This window comes from Somniosus microcephalus, chromosome 8 (genome assembly GCF_052327205.1).
Source record: "Somniosus microcephalus isolate GS21.2 chromosome 8, FLI_Smic_1.0, whole genome shotgun sequence".
NCBI lineage: Eukaryota > Metazoa > Chordata > Chondrichthyes > Squaliformes > Somniosidae > Somniosus > Somniosus microcephalus.
This window is the reverse complement of record NC_140994.1, coordinates 60,094,025-60,114,640: the sequence shown is the minus strand read 5'-3', so window position 1 is coordinate 60,114,640 and position 20,616 is coordinate 60,094,025. Positions and strand designations below refer to the sequence as shown.

The window sequence follows — 20,616 nt, the reverse complement described above, 5'->3', positions numbered from 1 at the left end:
TCCACCAGTTTTTTGGCAATATTTCTTATTCTATGGAACTTTTGTATATATAAACTAGTGCCTCTGCTATCTCCTCCCTAATTTCCTTCAGTATGCATGGGTGCATACCATCCGGACCTGGGTTTTATCCTCTTTTAGTTTTGCTAGTTTGTCAATTATTTTCTCCCTTTCTATCCCAACCTTATTAATGTTCTTTTTAAGCTCATCCTCTAGTGAAATGTCTATTTTGTTGTCTTCTTTAGTAAAAACTGAGCCAAAGTATTTATTCAATACTTCTGCCATTTCCGTCATTATCTGTGAATTTATCTTGCTCATCTTTTAGTTGCCTTATCCCTACTTTAATTTTCCTTTTGTTATTTATGTGTCAATAGAACACTATTATTTCTTTTTATATTACTTGATAATTTGATTTTGTAATATCTCTTTGCCTTCCTGATGGTTTTAAAACAATTCTCTGCTAAATTCTTCATATTCCCCTTTGTCCTTCTCTGCTTTAGGATCGAAGTAGCTTCTTATATGTCTTTTTCTTTAAATTCAATTTTTCCTTTAGTTCTTTATTCATCTACAGTGCCCCATAATTCGCTTGCTTGTTTTTGGCTTTTAGTGGAATACATTTCCCTTGAACGTTATTGATTACCCTTTTAAAGATTTCTCACTGTATTTCTGTCTCTTTGTTTTTCAAGATTTTCTCCCAGTTTATCTTCTTTAGTTCCACCCTCATTTGCTCTTTTCCAATCTATTACCTTAGTCTTTGTCCTATTTATGTCACTCTCGATCCTAATCTTGAACCTTACTATGTTGTGATCACTGCTACAAAATCCTCTCCTATCTGTTCTGGTTAATTACCCATTACAGATTCCAGCAATGATTGTTTTCTTGTTGGACTTCTTACATACTGAGTGAGAAAGCAGTCCTGTATACACTGTAAAAACTCAATGCCTTTTTCTCCTTTCGCTACTTCTTCCTGCCAGTTTATTTGGAGGCACTTAAAATCTCCCATGATTATTATTCTATGCCTGCTACTCACCTTGTAGATTTGCCTACATATTTCTTCCTCCAATTCACTTCCACTATTTGGTGATCTATGGTACGCCCCTATTAGGGTGATGGATCCTAGGGTCTAGAAATTTGGTGCATTTGTGCCTCGTTAACAGGGCGCAAACGAATTTTTGCCCGTGCATGGCACCGCTAACGACTCCCACTAAATTCAGCGGGAGTTTAGCAGCGGCAGTAGCCTGTAGCGCCCCGCTCTGCTGTGCAGGCGATGATGACATCATCACCGTGCACAGCGCCCCGTTTTCACCCCACCTGCAAAATTGGCCTATGGCCCCTGAATCTGCGTCGGATGATGACAGTGACCGATTGAGGAGGCGGGAACAGAGCGGCAGGAGGCTCGCGGGGCGCTAACTGAAGAGAGGTGGTGGGCGGGGGAAAAAAATTGGTCGACTTACTTGTCACGGCCAGTTGCATCTTTGAATGTGGGGTCCGTGCCATGATCTGGCAGCCCGGGCTGCTGGCATGGCACCCCGCTCCCCAGTGGTCCAGGTAGGGCACTGCAGAGTTGTGGGCTTGGGCTCTCCCCTTTAATGAGGGGAAGAGCTCTTCCATGCGGCAGCGCTACGTGGCCCAGTGCGTAGTGCTGCAGATATCTGCAGAAGGAAGTGGAGCTCTTGAATTAGTGCACTAAAACTGAAGTTAGTGATCACCGGTGCCATTTTTCACCGGGCGCTAAATTTAGTGCCCAGGTGATGTTAGTGACCCAAAATGGTTGCTAACGAATTCCCCCCCCCCCCCCGCTTATCTTTTAACTCAATCTATCAGTCTTGGTCCCTCAGATCTACTTTTCCTTAAACTTTACACACAGAGGAAAACATGGCCTCAAGGGACAATTTTCCAACTTTCTGCCTCTGGCATGGAGCTTTTGCCACCAAGATTGTGAATTTCAAATATTATTCCTTAAGTGCGTTGAAGACATTGCAAGATCCCAGATCTGAGGGCCCTTTATATTTAAATATAAGCAAAGTTTATGTTGTCATCATAAATCTGGTGCACTGAATATCTGGAATACAAAAAGTCTAGTAGGTTGGCTAATTCAATAATTGATTTGTTTTCTGTGTATAGATACACCATTTTTTTTGGATGAAAATAAATCTGAAGAATGTTTGTTATTGACATCTGGAAAATTACTGTATGCCGTATCATGGGGAGTGGATAAGAATGGCATTGCCCTTGCACCACCTGCACCAAAACCAAAATCCTATAAAGAAAGGTAAATAATTGTGGACTGCATTGTTTTTAATTTACAAGGACATCAATTCAACAGGTATTTAAACATTATTGTCTCTACATCACTGGATTTGTTTCCAATTCTTTTTCACTCTTTTTTTCTGTAAATCTCTTCTTGTCTCTAACTCTACTGTAGTGGCGCTTCGTAATTTCCAAATATGCAGCCACTGAGCTTTGAGGCTTTAGCAACGAGTAGACGCGTGTTGAAATAAAATGTTCCAAACCATAACTTTATCTTTAAACTGTTTACTGTAACACCTTACAAACAGAATTACAAAGCAAAACACGTTTAAACGAACATGGTCAAAAACTGTATTGCTCCAGCCCTCAAAGCTTCTGCCTCCTCCAGCCTTGTGGTGCTTGAGCTGTAAAATGGCTGGATACCATGTGACAAGCTTAAGGACTGTACCATTGTAGCAAGAATAAAGGGGGTCACTCAGCCTATACTATTGTAACAAGAAAAGAGGGGGTTTCTCAATACAATAAGTCAGTCAGGTAAATTAACTGTATTATACTATTTAACCAATATTTTAAAGTATTTTCTTTCTTAAACTTTCATGACTCTTACATTCCGGCCCCTAATTGACTAGGCACATGAAGCATATCAATTACTCAAACATTCTTAAGAGTCATGAACTAATGAGTTCAACATATTTACAATATAAATGTCCACTTTTTTTTGTTCAGGAACCTTTCACACTGCTTCTCGTAGCAGGCAGAGCTTTGTGATCGGTCTTTCCAGGGTCGTGTAACCATCTGCAAACAATGCATTCAGAGAGTATTTTTCTTATTACAGAATTAGCTACTGGAATCCAGTATCTTTGTCTTAGCTTCGCAAGCATGTGGTTCCTCCCACTATGTCCAATACCCTGGTGTATATGCTGAAGAATGAGAGTAGCAACCCGGAGGTCCTTAGAAAGGATAGCAGGATGCTTGGCCTCCTCTGGCATAGCAGATTTGTTTAGTCGCCCTTCCACCCTCAGTACTCCATCTTGCAGTGTAGGGTCCAGCTTGTAGATATGACTACCTTTCTTGATTGGAGTATTTCGCTGTAAAGCTTCGATTTCTTCTGGATATCTTTGTCTTTGACTGAAGCAAACTATCTCCATCTCAGCCTTGGCCAAATCCTCCACGGTCAATGAATTCTTACCCAATGTGGTCTTGTGCTGGTGCATATATTGCTGTAGAAGCATTCTCTGCTTATCAGGGTTACTTTCAGACTGACGGATAGTGGCTCGATACTTTTTTCTCTTACCGCTCAGGTGTAGCAGCAACTCTTTCAGCCTTAGAAACCATGCAATTGTTTTCCTCAACTGGTGCCATCCTGAGAAATGGTTAACAAGCTTGTTCACTGTGTCAAAGTTCTCTTTCGTAGTTATGAGATTTGCTGTGACTGATCTCTTGACTTCGACGTCGTCTTCAGCAATCTGACTTGGCATATCTGGTCTTTCTGGCCATGATCTCTCTGTTTCCAGCAGATAACTTGGGCCTTGTATCCAAGTTTCACTCCTCATGAAGTTTTCAGCCTTCAATCCCCGTGAGGCTTGATCTGCTGGGTTTAATGAGGTGTTTACATACCTCCATTGAGATGGTTGTGTATCTTCTCTAATGGATGAGATTCTGTTTGCTACGAAGGTCTTGAAGTGTATCTTCTCATTCTCTATATACTTCAGCACCGTCGTGCTATCCGTCCAGAAGACAGATTCTTCTAGTGGGAGCTGTAACTCTTTCCGCATCACCTTGTCAACTTTAACTGCAACAACCGCTGCCATCAACTCCAGTCTCGGGATGGTGACCTGCTTCAGTGGAGCCACCCTGGATTTCCCCATGAGGAAGGAACAATGTTTCTGGCCCTTTTGATTTGTCAGCAAGAGGTAAGTAGCCGTGTCATAGCCGTCCTCACTGGCGTCCGAGAAATGATGTAGTTGAGCCGTCTTTGTAACTCCAAAACTCACAGGCTTGATGCATCTGCTGACATTGAAGCTAGAAAGTTGTTGCAAATCTGTCAACCATCTGAGCCATCTCTGAGCTTGATCTTCTGGGATATCTTCATCCCAACCTCTCTTGTCTCTACACAGCTCTCGTAGGATCAGCTTCACCGGCAGAATGAGTGGTGCCAGGAATCCAAGAGGGTCATAGATGGAACTGACCACGGAGAGAATCCCTCGTCTTGTGGATGGTCTTTCGTTCACCATTATTCTGAAGTTGAACGTGTCTGACTCAATGCACCATTGTCACCAAGAGCTCTCTCGATAGGAAGGACATCGTGGCTTAGGTCCAGGTCTTTGACTTCAGTGGCCCTTTCCTTTTCTGGGATAGAAGCTAGAACTGCTCTGCTGTTGCTTATCCACTTAGTCAGATGGAATCCTCCATTCGAACACAGAGTTCTAAGGTCTCTTGACAGTGCAATGGCATCGTCTTCTGCTGACACGGACTTCAGACAGTCATCGACGTAAAAGTTTCTGAAGATTGTCTCCACAGCCTCTGATGGTGCTTTGCCTTTGCCATCTTCTGCAGTTTTTCTGAGAGCGTAGCTTGCACAGCTGGGAGATGATGTGGTTCTGAACAAGTGTACAGCCATTCTACATTCCACCATAGCTTGACTAATGTCGCTATCTGGCCACCAAAGGAAATGCAGAAGATCAGCATCTTCATCAGGGATTCTGACTTGGTAGAACATTGATTCTATATCTGCCACCATGGCAACGAGCTCTTGTCTAAACCTCGTCAAGACGCCAATGAGGGTATTAGTAAGATCAGGACCTTGAAGCAGCTGGTCATTCAGTGAAGTTCCTCTGAATGAGGTGGTGCAGTCAAACACTACACGGATCTTTTTCTTCTTTGGGTGATACACACCGTGATGATGAATGTACCAGACCCTTCCATCGTCTCTGTTCAACTGTTCCTCGGGCACTTTTACAGCATAGCCTTTCGCTATGATGTTTCTCATGAAGCCTTTGTAGTCTTCGTGAAAGTCGGGGTCCTTGTTCAGCTTTCTCTTGAGACTGATGGCGCGCTGCTCTGCTATGCAGCGATTGTTCGGCATCTTCGCGGTCTGTCTTCTCAGTGGCAAACCAATGTGATAGTGGCCATCAATGAACTGTGTAGACCTTGTCATCAAATCCATGAACTGATGGTCTTCTTGTGACATCTCTGTCTTTTCCTCACAGCTGCGTTCTGAAAAGTCTGCGTTGAACTGCTGTATCAACAGCTCTTCAATGCTTGCGATAGAGATACGATTAACTGTTACATTTTGTCGTTGCTCCTTGTTTGACTTGTTGCCATCATCTCTCCTTACCGGTCCATTGACTACCCATCCAAGGGCTGTCCTAACTGTGTAGGGTCTGTCATCCTTGCTGTTTATCACCTGCCATGGCTCCATAGTTTTGTAGGCATTGGTTCCAATTAATAGGCCAATTTCTGCTTCAATATATGGGAGACGCACCTTTTCCAGGTAAGGCCATCTCTCCACATCCTTCTGCAGGGCTAAGTTCCCTATTTTAACAGGAATCTCCCTCTGTGTGAAAACATTAGGCAGGTCTATGAAGTCCTTCTCTTCAAGTCCACACACTTCTAAGTCTGACAGGATATAACTTTGCATTGACTTCTCATGACCCATGGTGCGTAATAGGATTTCTGTTCTTCTGCCTCTAACGTTCAGCTGTCGCATGAGTGATTCTGTGCAGAACGTTGCTGAACTACCTGGATCCATGAAGGCGTAAGTCTCCACAAACTTCTCACTCCTCTTAGACTTGATCTTTACAGGTACGATGGCAAGAATACAATCACTGTCACCGGCCCCAGTGAATCCACAAGTCTCTGGTTCTAGCGACACCAGAGCACTAGAAACAACCTTCTCGTCGGTATTGTTTTCTTCACTCTTCTTAGAGACTTGTTCTTCTTTGTGGATATGCAGCAGACTGGGATGTTTCCGAGTGCACTCTCTGCATGTTGTTCTTTGCTTACAGTTTCTACTCAGGTGCCCCTGAGAGAGACATCCAAAACATAGGCCATTGTACTTCAGAAATTCGATTCTGTCTTTATGTGGCTGTGCTTTGATGTCACTGCAGAAATACAATGTATGATTCTTCTGGCAGAATAAACATGGCTTCTGAAAGGCATTAGCAGGCGTCACTGTGCTGCTCTTTTTGGGAGATGAGTTCTGAGACTTTTCTTCCCAAGCCTGAGTGATGATAGTTGCAAAGCTGCTTCCCCTGGAACCACCTTTCCTGAGAGTCTTTGATTCAGCAGGCTTGGCTTTCACTCTTCCATCAGTAGTTGGGCTGACATCCTGGATGTTTCCAAACAATGGGTCCCTAGCAATTTTAGCCTGTTTGTCTATGAAATTCACTAAGTCTGCAAACCTGGCTCTACTTTTCCGTCTCTCCATTATCTCAAAGGCTGTTCTTCTCCATTGTTCTCTCATCCTGTAAGGAAGCTTAGAGATGATGATTCTCATAGTCGTAGGATTGTCCATCTCTTCCATGAATTCAACATCCTCCATGGTGTTGCGACATCCTATGAGAAAAAGAACATATGTGTTCAATGCCTCCCCGTCCTCCGATCTGATCTGTGGCCACTTGATAGCCTTTTCAATATATGCAGTGGCTATCTTCAGCTCATTACCATAGTGCTCCTGCAGCAACTTCCTGGCTTCTATGTATCCCCGGTCCGGTCTCATGTGTTCACAGCTTCTGACCAGGTCTTGTGGTTTACCACTGGTGTACTGTCCCAGGTAGTACAACTTATCACTGCTGCTCTCTGTTTTGAAGTCAATGGCTTGTTCGAAGTATCTGATGAAGGGCTTATACTTGAGTGGGTCACCTTGGAACACTGGTATGTCTCTTTGAGGGAGTCGAAACAGATTCTGTTGTTTTACAAGCATCTCTGTAATTTCGTTCTGACGTTGCATCACTCGGTATAGGCTTCTCCCTGTGTCTTCAGGCCTCTGGTGGTCATCAGCAGGGTCTAGTCTAGACCGTCTGATGCCTGGGGTAGCATCACGTGCTCCTGTTAGTGGAGAGGCCTCTCTTCCACGCTGTAATGCCAGGAGATGGCCTTCAGACTCTCTTTTAACTCTTGAAGGTGCCCTGGATCCAACTCTGTGTGACAACATTGACTGGCAGTATTCGTTCATGCCATCCTGCGAGCCTTCATAATCTTCATACACACTCAACTTGGCATCTGAGACCGCAATAGCTGTTTTTAGCTCCAGCTGTTCTTCCTTTGCCTGCAGTTGGGCCTGTTGGGCCTGCAGTTGTGCCTGCAGTTGGGCCTGTTGGGCCTGCAGTTGGGCCTGTTGGGCCTGCAGTTGGGCCTCTTCCCATTCAAGAGCTTGCTTCTCCACTAAAGATGCTGCGCGCGCCATCAACGCTGCCCGTTCAACCTCCTCTCTCATGCGTCGCGACGAGCATGTGGTAGAAGCGACTGACCTGTGACCAGAAACAGAGCTACCTTCTTTTCGATTTTTGCTCAGTCTGGCTGAAGTCTCTGAAATGCTATCATCTGGTCCGACTTCATCGTCATCTTTATCTTTCTCTGCTGTATCAGCATCTTGACGAATCTTTAACATCCACTGTTCTGTGGCCTTGGCATAGTCCTTAATGCTGGATGATTTAAGATCAAACCAGTTGTGCTGATCAGCGTTTCCCTCTTCTTCGGACAGAAGTGCTAATACATCTTCATTGAGTACATTAAATTCTTCATGCAATTTGGAGAAATCATAATGCATTATGTCTTCAACTTTCTTAATATTAGCATTATCTTCCATGAGACAATCAATTATCTTCATTTTTCCAGTTATCTGAGCTAATTTATCCCTCCTTGCACCTATGCTTCTATGTAACTTCTCTTCCATTGCCTTTGGGGTGAGCTTTACTTCCCTCTTTTGGCCAACAATCCTTCTGGCTGGGGGAAGCTCCTCACGGCTCCATAAGGCCTCGGCCATTTTACCCGCAGCTCTTATTTAGCTTCTCAATAGAATGAACAAGGCAAGTAACAGTCACTGTACCTTCGCTTTCTTATATTGTCGTCTGGCTCCGTGACCATTCATGTATATACGTTCGCCGACAATTCCGTCCTTTCCTTCTTAGGGAGCTAGTTTTTGACTAATGTAGTGGCGCTTCGTAATTTCCAAACATGCAGCCACTGAGCTTTGAGGCTTTAGCAACGAGTAGACGCGTGTCGAAATAAAACGTTCCAAACCATAACTTTATCTTTAAACTGTTTACTGTAACACCTTACAAACAGAATTACAAAGCAAAACACGTTTAAACGAACACGGTCAAAAACTGTATTGCTCCAGCCCTCAAAGCTTCTGCCTCCTCCAGCCTCGTGGTGCTTGAGCTGTAAAATGGCTGGATACCATGTGACAAGCTTAAGGACTGTACCATTGTAGCAAGAATAAAGGGGGTCACTCAGCCTATACTATTGTAACAAGAAAAGAGGGGGTTTCTCAATACAATAAGTCAGTCAGGTAAATTAACTGTATTATACTATTTAACCAATATTTTAAAGTATTTTCTTTCTTAAACTTTCATGACTCTTACATCTACTCTTCCATATGTTTTCATGCAGTTTCTGTCTTTCATTTTTCTATCTCTTCCTTACTTTTTGCGTTTGCTGCTCTGTACATCTCTCCCACGCTTTTTCGCTCTTTTTTCTGTATGCTTATTTCTTTTCACTTAGCTCTGGTAAATGAAGTGGGACAACTAATTAATGTGTGATGTAGAGATCAGTTAGAAAATAGTGACCACAACATACAGGAAACTTTGTGCTATCCGGCACCGACGGGCCCGAGCTGTTGCCGTTCTCTCAAAACTGCCGGACACACCAGCGTTAATGTTGAAGCATACGGAGCTTTTCATCTCCGTATCTGACAACAAACACTGTTGCTTAGCAACAGCTTCTAAACAGTCGGCCCGTACCTTGGAAGCGTCTCTTTAGCTTAGCAACAGCTTCAGAGAGACTTTCCAGAGCCTGACTGTTGAAAAAAAAGCCACGAGAAGAAAAAAAACCTAACAAAACGGCTCCTGATTTTTGCCGGTGGCTCGAGCTTGCTGGACACATAGCCTCCGGATAACACAAAGTTTCCTGTAGTTAGGTTCAATGGGAAAATAGAATAGTCAAAGATAAGGGTTCTGGAATGGAAATGTAAAGTTTAAAAATGAAAAGGGATTTAGCGTAAATTAACTGAACTGAATAGTTTGCATATAGGACAATGAATCGGCACTTGGGAATCTTCAAATATGAAATGGATAGAGTATAAATTGGATTTATTCCTATACACCAAAAAGTGAGTGCATCAAAGGATAGAGTTCCATGGATGAATAGAAAGATTAAAACTAAACTGGAACTTAATGGGAGGCATATAAAACTAATCTACCAATACCATAGAAAATCATAAGGAATATAAAAAGTGTAGTAGGAGGTGAAACAGAAGATTAGAAGGGCTAAAAGGAAATATGAAAAAAGCTAATAAATACCATAAAAAGGAAATAGTACTGTTAGATTGTGTTTCTGTAATAACATAGACCGAGGATGCACTCCTTGTCTATATACCAGAAATAAGGGTTCCAGATGCAGGAGTGAAACACTTGCAGGTTTATTAAGGGTTAAATGAACATAAGAACATAAGAAGTAGGAGCAGGAGTAGGCCGTTCAGCCCCTCGAGCCTGCTCTGCCATTCAATAAGATCATGGCTGATCTTGTACCTCAACTCCACTTTCCTGCACTATCCCCATATCCCTTGATTCTCTTAATATCTAAAATCTATCGATCTCTGCCTTGAATATACTCACTGACTGAGTCTCTACAGCCCTCTGGGGTAGAGAATTCCAAAGATTCACCACCCTCTGAGTGAAGAAATTTCTCCTCATCTCAGTCCTAAATGGCCGACCCCTTATTCTGAGACTGTGACCCCTGGTTCTAGACTCCCCAGCCAGGGGAAATATCCTCCCTGCAACTACCTGTCAAGCCCTGTAAGAATTTTGTATGTTTCAATGAGATCACCTCTCATTCTTCTAAACTCTAGAGAATATAAGCCTAGTCTACTCAATCTCTCCTCATAGAGCAATCCCCCCATCCCGGGAATCAGTGTGGTGAACCTTTGTTGCACTCTCTCTATGGCAAGTATATCTTTCCTTAGGTAAGAAGACCAAAACTGTACACAATACTCCAGGTGTGGTCTCACCAGAGCCCTATATAATTGCAGTAAGACATCCTTGTTGTGTCGGTACCTTTCTACCTAGACACAATTTAGGACTCAGAACTCAGAGATTCAAACATGAAGTGCTTTATTGGAAGGAAAGGAAGTTCTGGAAAGTTCCGAACAAAGAGAGCTAAACTTAACAGAGAACACCCAACCATTTATCTCCTGTGACAGCGCCACCGCAGGTGGGAGGAGAACACACAATAGAACACACAATACATAACATTTCCTCCCCTCTTAACTGGAAGGTCCACATTATTCCTCAACAGGTAAGTTACTTTCAATGCACTCAACGAACCTAGGGTAGAGGTAGACTGCCTCAACCCCTGACTTTACCCTGGGGTTTATTCTGCCCCAGTCTTGTGGGTAAGTCACTAAGCCTACAGATCCAAGCGTCTTGGAGCCCGCCGCTCTCTGACAGGATACCGGCGGTCATCGCTGGCTTCCACAGCAGTAGGCATTGACACAGGCCTAGATAGAGAAGGTGCCTGTGTCAGTCGAAAATCAGGAGTTTGCACAGGTGGAACAGTCTCTATGACTTCCCGTGTTGGAGAAGAGCACTGTGGCAAGGAATGCTGGTTTGCGGTATCATTCGGAAACAGTTCAGGCCAACCAGCCGTTGGAGCCTCTGTGGCTGTCTCTGCTCCTAGCAACAGTTGATCTGTGTGTCTTCTCCAGACGACGCCCTCAGCAGTCTCAACCGTGTAAGACACAGGGCCCTTCTGTGCGATCACCATAGCAGGAACCCATTTCGGTCCAGTGTTGTAGTTTCGAGCTAGGACGTGCTCTCCCGGATGAAACCGTCTCTCCTTGGCTCTTTTCTCTCTCTTTTCAACTTGAGCTTGTTGTTGACAATGGACAACCTGTTCTGCCCTTGGAGGTTTGAGTAAGTCAAAACTTGTCCGCAACTGCCTCTTCATCATGAGCGAAGTGGGGTAAGTTTTGGTTGTGGCATGCGGCTCGTTCCTGTAGGACAACAGGAAGCTGTTCAGATGTTGGTGGATTGAGCCCTGACCTTGCGATGCCTTCAAGGCGTGCTTCAAAGTTTGCACAAACCTTTCTGCCTGGCCGTTAGTAGAGGGATGATAGGGCGCAGACATGATGTGTTGGACACCATTCACATGCAGGAAGGTTGCAAACTCCTGTGATACAAATTGTGGACCGTTGTCACTTACGAGTTGTTCCAGTGAGCCATAACGGCTGAACATCTCACCAAGTTTCTCAATTGTTTTCTCTGCCGTGGTAGACCTCATCACAGCGACCTCCAGCCACTTGCTACGAGCGTCCACAACCACCATAAACATCTTCTCTTCGAAAGGACCGGCGAAGTCCACATGTACTCGCTGCCACACTTCTGCAGGCCAATCCCAGGGGTGTAGGGTTGCCAGCTGTGGAACATTCCGGACCCTTTGACATGGGGAACATGTTTTGGCTTTCTCCTCAATATTCCCATTGAGATCTGGCCACCAGAAGTAGCTTCTTGCCATTTCCTTCATCCGAACCATCCCACTGTGGCCTGTATGAAGTTGTTGCAGTATAGGTTCCCTCAGAGGTGGCGGAATGATGACACGGCGTCCCCAAAGTAGACAACCTGCCTGGACGGAGAGCTCATTTCTTTTTGAAACGTAAGGTTTCAAACTAGGAGAATCTCCTATAGCTCTCCCTCGAATGACATCGTCCATTACCTCAGACAGGACTGGATTGTTGCGGGTGTACCTTCGCACCTGAACTGCAGCGACAGGTGCTCCCTCCACTTGTCTAAAGTAGAAGATGTCTATCTGACGAGGCTCTGGGGGAGTAACAGGCAAGGGTAGCCTCGAGAGACCGTCTGCGTTGCCGTGCAAGTCTGATTTGCGATATTTGATGTCGTATGTGTGCCCTGACAACAGTAAAGCCCACCTTTGCATCCTGCTTGCAGCGAGAGACGGAATTCCGGTGTGGGGCCCGAAGATTGAAGTCAATGGACGGTGGTCCGTCAGGAGTGTGAACCTTCTCCCAAACAGGTACTGATGAAATTTTCGAATTCCAAAAACGATTCCCAAGGCCTCGCGCTCGATCTGCGCATAGTTACTCTCGGCCTTGTTCAAGGTGCGTGATGCGAAGGCGATAGGTTTCTCTTCACCCGAAGGCATGATGTGGGATATGACTGCTCCCACACCATATGGTGATGCATCACATGCTAGCTGCATGGGTAGCTTTGGGTCGAAGTGTGCCAGGACCTCCGATTTCAGCAATGCTTTCTTTGCTTGGGCGAAAGCTTCGTTGCACAGTTCAGTCCATTTCCATGTTTTGCCTTGACATAGCAACTGATGTAACGGCTTCAGCAATGTTGCTAAGTCTGGAATAAACTTCCCATAGTAGCTAAGTAGCCCCAGAAATGAACGTAACTGGCTCACATTCCGGGGTGCTGGGGCCTCCACGATCGCCTTGACCTTTGACGGTGCCTTATGCAGGCCAGTAGCATCAATCACATGCCCCAGGTACTCAATTGAAGACTGAAAGAATTCACATTTGTCTTTACGAACTCTGAGTCCGTACTCTTTCAGTTGTTGTAGTGTTGCATCCAAGTTCAGAAGATGATCCTCCTCATTTGTCCCAGTGACAAGGATGTCGTCCAGGTAGCACTGGACTCCTGGCAGTCCACTCAAAATCTGATCCATTGCCCTTTGGAATAGAGCAGGGGCCGACATAATTCCAAACGGAAGGCGGCAGTACCTGTATAGCCCCTTGTGTGTCACAATTGTCAGCAGCTCCTTTGATTTGTCATCGACATGCATTTGTAGATAAGCCTGGCATAAGTCTATTTTGCTGAACTTTTGCCCTCCGGCTAGGCCCGTAAAAAGATCATCAATGAGGGGAAGAGGGTACTGCTCCGCAGACAGCACCGGGTTAATAGTCACTTTAAAATCCCCGCAGATTCGAACAGATCCATCCTTTTTCAGGACAGGAACAATGGGTGTGGCCCATTTGCTCACGCTCACAGGCTCCAGGACTCCAATCTCGACTAAGGCCTCCAAGTTAGCCTCAACTTTTGGCCTAATTGCATAGGGTACAGGTCGGGCTTTGTGAAACTTCGGCTTGCTGTCAGGTTTAATGTACAGTCTCACGCTGATCTTTTTCATGCTCCCAAGTTCCCCATTGAAGAGTTCTGCATGTTTGTTTAACACTGCAGTCAGACCTGACTCCCCTTTTGACATCATGCGGACTGCAGGCCAGTCCAGCGTGATTTTCTCTAGCCACGCACGTCCCAGTAGCGATGGGTAATTTCCCTTTACCACATATAGTGGCAGTTTTGCAGTCTGTCCGTTCAATTTAACTGTCACCTCAATGATGCCTCTCATGGCCACAGGTTCGCCGGTATACGTCTTTAGCAGAATGTTTGTTGGCTGAAGGTTAAGATGCTTTAGCATTTTGTTGTAGACGGTGTCTGAAACAAGGGACACAGCCGCGCCTGTGTCCACCTCCATCCGCACTGATTGTCCCTCCACCAGTGGTGACACCCAGTAGCCATTTGAATCACCTGCAACCGTCAGTATGTGCACCTCTTCCTCCTCAGAGGTGTCGCTCCCCTCTGTTTTGCTTGTTCCATCATACTGCACTGAATGAACACTCTTTTTCCTCTCTTGTCCAAATACAGACATTTTGCTTCCATGCTTCCCAGCTCTGTCTGTTCTTTTTTTACCTCTACAGGCGCGTTCAATGTGACCCTTTTTGCCACAATTTCGACATTCCAGCTCCGTACACCAGCAGTCATTAGCGTGATGGTCCGTTTTCCCACAATGGTAACATGTGCTGTTCCGCGCACCTTTAGGCTCAGACAACACCTTGTGAACTCTCCCTGTCGAACTCAACTGGTGAGCCTCCTTTTCTGCCATCTCCATGTAGACACTAACTTCAATGGCCTTTCCAAGAGTAAGGTTGTCCTCAGTAAGAAGGCGCTTCTGTGTGGCTGCATTTTGCAGACCACACACAAGTCTGTCTCTAATGGTGTCATTCAGCACCTCCTTGAACTGGCAGTGTTCCAACAACCTTTTTAAAGCAGCAATAAACATCGTCACTGATTCCCCCTCCTCTTGATTCCGTTTGTGAAATCTAAATCTCTCAGCAATAACCAGAGGTTTTGGTGAAAAATGTGCTCCAAGAATTTCCACTAGTTGCTTATATGTTTTAGTTCCTGGCTTATCTGGCTGCACGAGGCTGCGAAGTAAATTGAATGTCTTCGGCCCGATTACACTCAAAAAGGTAGGCACGACCTTTTCATTTGCCACCGCATTCGCCAATACAAAATAGTCAAAACGTTCTGTATAAGCGCTCCATTGCTCCACATTTTCATCAAAATCACCGATGTTTCCTAATATAGTAGCCATCTCACGTTTCAAATTAAATTTTCTGTTTACTCACTGCACACGTAATGTACGCAGATTCATCCGCTCCTCGTTGCCACTTGTTGTGTCGGTACCTTTCTACCTAGTCACAATTTAGGACTCAGAACTCAGAGATTCAAACATGAAGTGCTTCATTGGAAGGAAAGGAAGTTCTGGAAAGTTCCAAACAAAGAGAGCTAAACGTAACAGAGAACACCCAACCATTTATCTCCTGTGATAGCGCCACCACAGGTGGGAGGAGAACACACAATAGAACACACAATACATAACAATCTTTACTCTTATACTCAAATTCTCTTGCTGTACCTGCATGTGAACTTTCAGTGATTCGTGTACAATGACATCCAGGTCCCTCTGAACACCAACATTTCCCAATCTCTCACCATTTAAAAAATACTCTGCTTTTCTATTTTTCCTACTAAAGTGGATAACTTCACATTTCTCCACATTATATTCCATTTTTCATGTTCTTGCCCACTCACTTAACCTGTCTATATTCTCTTGAAGCCTCTTTGCATCCCCCTCACAACTTACATTCCCACCTAGCTTTGTATCATCAGCAAACTTGGATATATTACATTTGGTCCCCTCATCCAAATCATTGATATAGATTGTGAATAGCTTAGGCCCAAGCACTGATCCTTGCGGTACCCCGCTAGTTACAGCCTGCCAACCCGAAAATGACCTGTTTATTCCTACTCTCTGTTTTCTGTCCGTTAAACAATCCTATATTAACCCCAGCCACATCAGCCCTAATTTTGTTTAATAACTTCTTGTGTGGCACCTTATTGAATGCCTTCTAAATATCCAAATACACCACACCCACTGATTCCCCCTTATCCAGTCTGCTAGTTACAACCTCAGAAAACTCTAACAAATTCGTCAAACACGATTTCCCTTTCATAAATCTGTGTTGACTCTGCCCAATCCTATTATTATTTTCTAAGTGCCCCGTTACCACGTCCTTAATAATAGATTCTAGCATTTTCCCTACTACTGATGTCAGGCTAACTGGTCTGTAGCTCCCCATTTTCACTCTCCCTCCTTTCTTAAATAGTGGGGTTACATTTGCTACCTTCCAATCCGCGGGAACCGTTCTTGAATCTATGGAATTTTGGAAAATGACAACCAATGCATCCACTATCTCTATAGCCACCACTTTCAAAACCCATGGGTGTAGGCCATCAGGTCCAGGGGATTTATCGGCTTTCAGTCCCATTAATTTCTCCAGTACTATTTTTTTACTAATACTAATTTCTTTGTGCTCTGCTCTGCCAGCAGAGGAGTGGTGGAGTGTGCCTAAATTCATCAACTGAGAGGAACACTGAGCCTGTCCCAAATTGTGAGCGGTGTCTTTAGCGTGTTGAGGCTGAGTTCACCATGCCTATGAATGTACATCAGTGGCACCCACCCCAAAAGAGTCCAGATGTCATGCCACTTTGTCTCAGCAGAGGAGGCAAAGTAAGTGCCCACAAAAGTAAAGTAGCAGAATTCATCAGCTCCCAAAGGAGTTATTGGGCCATCCCTGCAGGGTAATCAATCCTCTACAGGGTTGATTAATTTTTTTCAACAGGCATTTTGGGGCATTTACTAGGTCCTATGCTGGAATGTACCCCACTTCAGGGAGGAATTTGAGCCTTTAAACCCATAAATTGAGATTGAATCAATGCTAATTTGGGGACAACCAACATGGATTTGATAAAGGCAAGTCATTTTTAACAAATTTAATAGAGCTTTTTGAAGAAGTGACTGTATTTATAGACAAGGGGAATACAGTAGATGTAATATATATAGATTTCAGAAGGTATTGATAGAGTGTTTAACAGAAGGCTTGTTGCAAAAATTAATCATCTACTTTCTCCCTTTCCCGCCCTCTAACTGTGCTCTATCTTCATCCCTACTCAGCACTCTAATCCTGTTCTAGCTTCCTTCTCACCTCCAATCTCTAACCTTGCTCTACCTTCTCCCTTGTGTCTCCCGAACTCTAAATATTTTAAATCGCCTTTGTCACCAATGTAAATCAGTATCCCAGATAACTGCCACCAATTTTACAAATTTCTGATTGATCCTAGTTATATTCTCAGGTTAAGTTTCTGCTGGTCTCTCCCTTATGATCTGGTGTTTGCCTGTACTGCCTAATATATAGCATGGCCTGGGGGCATAACCATAGAACTCCTGTGTTATATTAACATATATATAGGATTTATTGCTGTCATATTTATGGTGTTGTAGTGTCATGGGAAGTTTTCCTCTGTGTAGCAGATTCATAGAGAAGGGTCCCAAAATTCCACAAGCTGTGATCCTGGGAGTTAAAATCTCCATGGATACTGGCAATTCATAACTGGATCTGGTGTATGTGGGTCCTGAATTGTTTTGTGATTCTTCCGCCTCGCTCCTGTTGGTATTGCAGAGGGAGTACACCGGAAGGGCCCTGGAACTTCAACTCCCAAGTTCTTTATGGTAATTTCATTCACTACAGCCAGTACAGAGAGGAAACTTTCACTCATGCTGTAAAAACTGAAACATTTTAGAACTGATGTCCCAGGCATTCTTTTATTTCTCTGTACCTGTCAGCAGCATAAAGTATGCCATGAAAACAAATGTGACAAAATAGTTTTCCATTTCCATTTAATTTCAGCATGGATGCTATTGCATCTATTAGGATGTCTTGGTTGAATGACTTGCAGAAACTTGCCGAATGGGCAAAAAAAGCCAGAATTGATCCCAATGATCCCCAGAATTCAGATTTAATGCAAGTAATTAAGGTTAGTGTAAAATCTCTATGGGGGCGAAATTCCCCTTTAGTGCTCCACTTCCCTCTTGGAAGAAAAAAATGGGAATTTAACTAATGTTTGAAAAGGTTAACGCCTGGCATTAACTTACCAAAATTTTTTACTTAGCGCCCCAAACGGCCCTCTAGGGGAATTTGTAGGGGGTGGCGTGTGTGTGTCAGCTTCACTTCTGACTCCTCTGAGTGGTTCAAATTGCTCCCACACCCCTGGGTTCTAAACACCGGACTTAGGTACAGGCGGCGATACAGAAAATCGAGTAGACAAGTGGTTTGGTGCAAGAAAACCACAATTTTTATTAAAGACACAATAAAACACAATCTTTCTGAGAATTACTGGAATAATTACAGGCATATAAAATTACACTTATATGGGAATGGGGAACACATGGCACATCGAGGGAAACAAGTACATTGAAAATCCCCTTATCCTTATCCCACCCCCAATACCTAACTAGATTAAGCTATGAGGGGCCAGGAATTCATGCTCACCAACTCGAAACCTGTTGATTTAACTGATTGTGGGTTTTGAGGTTCACTCTTGTTGTCCTTTGGGGTTCGTCGTTGCCACGTGGTCACAGGGCGCGGCGATGGAGTTGTTTGTGTGAAACACCCTCCTTTTCCTCCGTTAATGTCTTCATTGAGTACTTTGTCGCGATGGGTCTTCTTCTTCTTCAGGCGGTCGCCGACGGTATTGCTGCGGTTGGGGCTCAGTTGGCGGGTTTTACCGTTAATGTGATTTTTCTACCCAAGCTTCGAATGCCAGTTTATTCTTAACTGAGTTTTACTGTCCAAGCATCAAATGCCAGCTTATAACTAGGCCATTTGTCCCCCAATGCGTCTTTCCGCTGCCCTTCTCTGCCTTTACCAGTTTTACCATTTTTCTCGTCTCGTCTCATCTGTTCGTGGCCCCGTATGTCCTGTGCGTTTTCGATTCAGGTCTCATTCTCCTCCCGCGTTTGGCCCCCGGTGTAGTAATGGGCGTCCTTGGTGTCGAGCGGCGCGGGGAGAGAGAAGAGGGCCCACCACGAGGCACGAAGCGAGAGTGAGAGGCAGGAGGCAGGAGCAAGAGGCAAGCGACAAGAGAGCGAGAGCTACCGGTGGGCCTACAATTATATCCGGTTCTTCACCCCTTACTGCGCGTCAAATCAGGTCAGTCCTTTGTCTAACTTTTGGCGGGCTCGTCTAAAATGATTACAGCCATTTACTTTAACGACTTCTGGGGCGGTTGTCTCCTTGTATAATGGCTTCGATATCCTGGCTGTTTGTTATTTATGAAACTTAATCATCTTTCCTGGCTTGGCAGCTACCTGTGAGCTGTTACCGATTATTTATGCGAGAAATTGATAGCCTCAAGATTAGGCCCATCCTGACTTGATCTGTTCCAAGGTGAAGAATGCATATTCTGTGTTTACCTAGCTGTCTGGCTTTACAAAGTCTTTTTCACAGATCTATGCGTGTTAGGTTTCATTTCAGGACCTGCCTTTTGCAGGGCCTTGCTTTTAAAATTCTGTCGGTCTTGGTCATGAGGTTTCAGAAGCCATTTTGGGTACCCTTTTTAACAACTTGTCCATACAGGGTCCCTTTATCCATAACTTTTGGGGAATGTGGGAATTTTGAGAACCCTACACTCCCCCCTGTTGATACTAAACTCGCTTTAAGTATCATCCTGACAAGGTGAGCAAAATTTCCGACCCTCCATCGTCAATCTTCCCCTGTAATTACCTATCTACGATCCCACGACACATGCATTTCCCATTCTGTAAAAATGTAGTGTACATAAGCATACATAGAATAATTACAGTCGTTTACACACATCCAAGCATGGAGGGGTCCAACACCCCTGCACCACTTGGTACACATACATCTTTATTAAAAACAACAAAAGAACACAAAAAAACAATCTTTATTCAGAAATACAAAAATTCAAACAGGTGTATCTCCCTCCACCTTAACATAATGTTCCTTCCAGGTCCTTTGGTTTCGAAATTCTAGTATTTGACCTTTTCCCTTGCACTGCGTGCATACCAGGTACAATACTATACCCAGCTGGCAAACCATGAGGATGTGGGAAGCCGGTCTAATCCACGAAGGGACCTCTATGCTTTTGAAAATGTCCAACCAAGGTGGAACTACAATGTCCAGTATCTTAGCCCCTATCGCTGCCGTCTTTTGCTCCAGAGTGTAGAAATGTTTCTGTGAGACTATCACTGCTTTGAGTATCTTGGTAAGGTGTTCTGGGAGAGGGGGAATTTCATAGCCGAAATGCACTACATACTTTTGCAGGTTGGTAAAATTCTCTTTTACAGTGAGGTGAACAGTGGAGGGTTCAGGAATGGGGACAATTCATTCCTGGGCCACTTGAACTTCTGCCTCGGGTTTAAAGCAGAAACTGCTTTCACTGACCGGGCACCAGCTATGCTGTCCATGCTGGTAGTGGGGCGCACCTGTGGTGACACAATATGTCCCACCTCCTATATATGCTACCTGTGGGGGAACATGGTCTTGTGCCATTACCTCCATGGTACAGTTAATAGGTTTCGCGCCAGTAGCTTTAAACCCGCACTGTGGTTTTGAAAATGGCGTTCAAGTGCTGGGGACACAGTATTATGTGTACTCCCCGGCTCCGGCACCCTGAGAGGTCAGTACCTGTCATAGCGTGCTCCCACTTTATGACATAAGGTGGGACCGCTGTGAAACGAATGTGTGCACCCCCCTGAATGACTCCAGTGTTCTCTACCCTGTATACCGGTGTGGGTCGGGCTGTCCTACCCATGACCGGCATCCTTACTACTATACCCATGATGGTGTGGTTGGACCATCCACAATCTACTGGGACTGGGTAGGCCTCAGAAGCTAGCCGGAGTTGACACAGGCTTAATGCATTCTCAAACGGATGGAGGGCTGCGAGGTGTTTGTTGCTGATCCAGGAGGGGACTAAACCCTGT

At 44.5% G+C, this 20,616-nt stretch overlaps 1 protein-coding gene across 1 annotated transcript in view; it reads left to right on the top strand.

The window, feature by feature from the left end:
* The window catches only part of LOC147113546 (coiled-coil and C2 domain-containing protein 2A-like), a 403,075-nt gene that overhangs the window by 182,762 nt on the left and 199,697 nt on the right, over nt 1–20,616 (top strand). The window contains exons 13-14 of the mRNA XM_085996133.1: nt 2,122–2,269; nt 17,519–17,645. Of these exons, the coding sequence (XP_085852259.1) occupies nt 2,122–2,269; nt 17,519–17,645 (275 nt within the window). The remainder of the gene's footprint in view (nt 1–2,121; nt 2,270–17,518; nt 17,646–20,616) is intronic.